Source organism: Pecten maximus, chromosome 10 (genome assembly GCF_902652985.1).
Source record: "Pecten maximus chromosome 10, xPecMax1.1, whole genome shotgun sequence".
NCBI classification, from domain to species: Eukaryota; Metazoa; Mollusca; class Bivalvia; order Pectinida; family Pectinidae; genus Pecten; species Pecten maximus.
This window is the reverse complement of record NC_047024.1, coordinates 5241402-5247401: the sequence shown is the minus strand read 5'-3', so window position 1 is coordinate 5247401 and position 6000 is coordinate 5241402. Positions and strand designations below refer to the sequence as shown.

The following is a 6000-nucleotide window of genomic DNA, read 5'->3' as shown; positions in this document are numbered from 1 at the left end:
ACGAGAATCAGCAGTACAACACCTTCATGATTTTCCTTGATAATAAAATCAAATTGTGGAAAAAGAGGAATGGTAAGCTTGTGCTTCTATTTTGAATCAAATAGATATAACTGGGTGTATAATCTAGCTAGTGTCACTGTTTGTTTTTCATTGTTGCTGTACGAGATATAGAAATTCCTTCCATTCCACAAATCACTTTTTTTCTGCGTGACAATAACTTTATACATGGGATGATTGTTATGTTGTGAGCATTGTATTGAAGGAGGTACTCAAGGATGATCTTGTTAAGCCCTACTATTCTCTGACTATATAGGGCCATGTACCCAAGGACTGGTTTCATTTGAATAGTTTATATCAATGAGGTAGCACTCTGAAGTAAACAAGACAAGCGGCTTTTGCAAATGGACAAAATCAGTAAAAGAGCAGTCATCCAATATTTGCATAAAAAAGGTTTAACACCTAAGGATATCCATTATGATATGGTAGCAACACTAGGGAACGATACCCCTTCATATGCTAAAGTGAAAAGGTGGGTGGCAGAATTTAAGTGCAGCCGACAGAGCCATGAGGATAACCCCCGTCTTGGAAGGCCTGTCAATGTTGCAACCCCAGAAATGGTCAATAAAGTTCATGATATTTTTATGACTGACAGACGAGTCACAAAAAGATATATAGCCAGTAGAGTTGGTATTTAACAGGAAAGAGTACATTCCATTCTGACCGAGGATCTTGCAATGAGAAAGCTTTCGGCCCGATGGGTACCAAGATTTCTGACAGTTGATCAGAATCACACCAGGTGCACATTTTCGCGTGCTAATCTTAACCTTTTTGAGGGAGATCCTGCCAACTTTCTTCAGAGATTTGTCACTATGGATGAAACATGGGTCCATCGTTTTACCCCAGAGGCCAAACAACAATCGAAACAATGGAAGCACCCTGTCTCTCCCCCGCCAAAGAAGGCAAAGACTGTTCCATCAGCTTGGAAGATTATGGCCTCTGTTTTCTGGGATGCAGATAGTATTCTGCAGATAGATTATCTCCAAAAGGAACAAACGATCAATAGCACATACTATGTTTCACTCCTGAAGCAGTTACAGGAAAATATTAAACTTAAGTGACGCAGAAAATGAGACTCACAACATATCAATCAGCCCTTGTATTTGAAGTTTAATCGGTTTTCATTAGTTCTACTTAAGCCGTTAAACAGTCAGAATGGACTACAGGATGTTGATCAGTAATGACGTTTGACAGAGTTTGGAAACAATGTAATATATCAACTTGAGTGTTATAAGATAGGTGTAATTGTTTTTCCATGTTCACATATGATATTAATATCCAGGCAATGCAGACAGATGGCAGTATTACAAAATCCTGTACAGAAATTGTCTATGGTTCTACGGAACAACATTGTGTCATGACCTTTATCAAAATATACTGTCACTAACAGCAACTTTTACAGACATTTTTCATAGAAAAACTATCAAATTCTGCCTAAAGACAACATCTTTGACTAAAGTTTCATTGTGTGTTCCTGTATCATCCCAATATACCCTATCTAATACAGTTATAGCAACACAACCTCTATCAGTGATATTCCCAGTTGTGCCTTAAATCATTATAGATGTGTCACTTCCACTTTTGCCATAAGTGGTAGTGCCACTGTCAATTTTGCACTTTATATTAGCACTAGCTCAATTTGTTGGAAAAAAGTAGCTCCATATTTAATTCTACCACACATTGGATGGGCAGTACCAGTGGATATTGAACACAATGGCTTCAATCTTCCTAAAAAGTCCCTCTTGATTGGAGCAGGATTCTCCTGGAATGATATTTCCTTCTTAGGAGTAATTTCTGGACATTATATGCCTCAACTCCATGGATTATTATCAGCATTGGAATCAAGCGAGTCTGAAATTTAAAATACAAGATAAAATTATTGTCGTTAAGTAGACCAATGCATGTGTTACTGTTTCCTACTTACTGTGTATGCCAATAACATTAACTTATTAGAGTATTGAACTTTCTGTACTTCATCTAAATCATTACACCTATAAAGATTTGACTACATATCCATACCTCTAAGTTAAGATTCGACTACATATCCATACCTCTAAGTTAAAGATTTGACTACATAGCCATACCTCTAAGTTAAGATTTGACTGCATATCCATACCTCTAAGTTAAAGATTCGACTCCATATCCATACCTCTAAGTTAAGATTCGACTACATATCCATACCTCTAAGTTAAAGATTTGACTACATAGCCATACCTCTATACCTCTAAGTTAAAGATCTGACTACATATCCATACCTCTAAGTTAAAGATTCGACTACATATCCATACCTCTAAGTTAAAGATTTGACTACATAGCCATACCTCTAAGTTAAAGATTTGACTACATATCCATACCTCTAAGTAAAGATTTGACTACATATCCATACCTCTAAGTTAAAGATCTGACTACATATCCATACCTCTAAGTTTAAGATTTGACTACATATTCATACCTCTAAGTTAAAGATCTGACTACATATCCATACCTCTAAGTTACAGATTCGACTACATATCCATACCTCTAAGTTAAAGATTCGACTACATATCCATACCTCTAAGTTAAGATTTGATTACATAGCCATACCTCTAAGTTAAGATCTGACTACATAGCCATACCTCTAAGTTAAAGATTCGACTACATATCCATACCTCTAAGTTAAGATTTGACTACATATCCATACCTCTAAGTTAAAGATTTGACTACATAGCCATACCTCTAAGTTAAAGATTTGACTACATATCCATACCTCTAAGTTAAGATTTGACTACATATCCATACCTCTAAGTTGCTGAGAACTGCCGCTATGGCTAAGGTTGGACCTCCGTAGTTTGACTTCTGTTTCTGACATCAGACGCAGGTCCTTTCTGGATATTTTGACAGGGGTAGCATTGGCAGGAATGTGTGAAGCTGATCGAGCAGAATTTGGACGTGAACTAGACTTCTCACCTTGATGGGAATGGCTACAAACAAAACCAAATAACATGATTACATCAACAAACAATAATATGAACAAAGAAAACACGGTCCAATAAGGTTCAGCATCACTACCTTATCATTACTGAATATAAAATGATATTATTTAAATTGTAACAATATATAATTTCTGTTTTACTAGCATTTGTTCACAATAATCAACCTCAATTTCTATGTTTTATATACTGTGGTATGTCTGACTATGATTATTCCTACCTTCCATTGTCTGTGTTTCTGTGATGTGACTGACTATGGTTGACTTGTGAATCTATATCTCCCATGGAACTCTGGACGGAACCGTGCAAACTCATGTGATCATCTCCTGTAATCAACATCATACAATTATTTTGTATGTATTCTGGCTCACACAGCCTGACATGAGACATTACACAGTCAGACATTAGACATTACACAGCCTGACATTAGACATTACACAACCTGACATCAGACATTACACAGCCTGACATTAGACATTACACAGCCGGACATTAGACATTACACAGCCTGAAATTAGACATTACACAGCCGGACATTAGACATTACACAGTCGGACATCAGACATTACACAGCCGGACATTAGCCATTACACAGCCTGACATTAGACATTACACAGCCAGACATCAGACATTACACAGCCTGACATTAGACATTACACAGCCGGACATCAGACATTACACAGCCGGACATCAGACATTACACAGCCTGATATTAGACATTACACAACTGGACATTAGACATTACACAGCTGGACATTAGACATTACACAGTCGGACATTAGACATTACACAGTCGGACATTAGACATTACACAACTGGACATTAGACATTACACAGCTGGACATTAGACATTACACAACTGGACATTAGACATTACACAACTGGACATCAGACATTACACAGCTGGACATTAGACATTACACAGTCGGACATTAGACATTACACAGTCGGACATTAGACATTACACAGTCGGACATTAGACATTACACAGCCGGACATTAGACATTACACAGCCAGACATTAGACATTACACAGTCAGACATTAGACATTACACAGTCGGACATTAGACATTACACAGTCGGACATTAGACATTACACAGCCGGACATTAGACATTACACAGCCTGACATTAGACATTACACAGCCGGACATTAGACATTACACAGTCGGACATTAGACATTACACAGCTGGACATTAGACATTACACAGGTCGGACATTAGACATTACACAGCGGACATTAGACATTACACAGCCGGACATTAGACATTACACAGTCGGACATTAGACATTACACAGCCTGACATTAGACATTACACAGTCGGACATTAGACATTACACAGCCGGACATTAGACATTACACAGCCTGACATTAGACATTACACAGCCGGACATTAGACATTACACAGCCGGACATTAGACATTACACAGCCGGACATTAGACATTACACAGTCGGACATTAGACATTACACAGTCTGACATTAGACATTACACAGCCGGACATTAGACATTACACAGCCGGACATTAGACATTACACAGCCGGACATTAGACATTACACAGTCAGACATTAGACATTACACAGCCTGACATTAGACATTACACAGCCTGACATTAGACATTACACAGCCTGACATTAGACATTACACAGCCTGACATTAGACATTACACAGCCGGACATTAGACATTACACAGCCTGACATTAGACATTACACAGCCTGACATTAGACATTACACAGCCTGACATTAGACATTACACAGCCTGACATTAGACATTACACAGCCTGACATTAGACATTACACAGCCTGACATTAGACATTACACAGCCTGACATTAGACATTACACAGCCGACATTAGACATTACACAGCCTGACATTAGACATTACACAGCCGGACATTAGACATTACACAGCCTGACATTAGACATTACACAGCCTGACATTAGACATTACACAGCCTGACATTAGACATTACACAGCCTGACATTAGACATTACACAGCCTGACATTAGACATTACACAGCCTGACATTAGACATTACACAGCCTGACATTAGACATTACACAGCCTGACATTAGACATTACACAGCCTGACATTAGACATTACACAGCCAGACATTAGACATTACACAGCCTGACATTAGACATTACACAGCCTGACATTAGACATTACACAGCCTGACATTAGACATTACACAGCCAGACATCAGACATTACACAGCCTGACATTAGACATTACACAGCCGGACATTAGACATTACACAGCCTGACATTAGACATTACACAGCCGGACATTAGACATTACACAGTCGGACATTAGACATTACACAGCCTGACATTAGACATTACACAGTCGGACATTAGACATTACACAGTCGGACATTAGACATTACACAGCTGGACATTAGACATTACACAGTCGGACATTAGACATTACACAGCCGGACATTAGACATTACACAGTCAGACATTAGACATTACACAGCCGGACATTAGACATTACACAGCCTGACATTAGACATTACACAGTCGGACATCAGACATTACACAGCCGGACATTAGACATTACACAGCCAGACATTAGACATTACACAGCCGGACATTAGACATTACACAGTCAGACATTAGACATTACACAGCCGGACATTAGACATTACACAGTCGGACATTAGACATTACACAGCCTAACATTAGACATTACACAGTCGGACATCAGACATTACACAGCCGGACATTAGACATTACACAGCCGGACATTAGACATTACACAGTCAGACATTAGACATTACACAGCCTGACATTAGACATTACACAGCCTGACATTAGACATTACACAGCCTGACATTAGACATTACACAGCCCGACATTAGACATTACACAGTCGGACATTAGACATTACACAGTCAGACATTAGACATTACACAGCCAGACATTAGACATTACACAGCCAGATATTAGACATTACACAGCCTT

General features: G+C 38.7%; 1 protein-coding gene across 1 annotated transcript in view; it reads right to left on the bottom strand.

Annotated features, from left to right (window-relative positions):
- Positions 1-946: 946 nt before the first annotated feature.
- LOC117335544 (kinesin-like protein KIF27) overlaps positions 947-6000 on the bottom strand; it is a 55294-nt gene continuing 50240 nt past the window's right edge. Inside the window, 3 exon segments of the mRNA XM_033895614.1 lie at positions 947-1908; positions 2836-3017; positions 3247-3352. Coding sequence (XP_033751505.1) covers positions 1868-1908; positions 2836-3017; positions 3247-3352 — 329 coding nt within the window. The 3' untranslated portion in view covers positions 947-1867.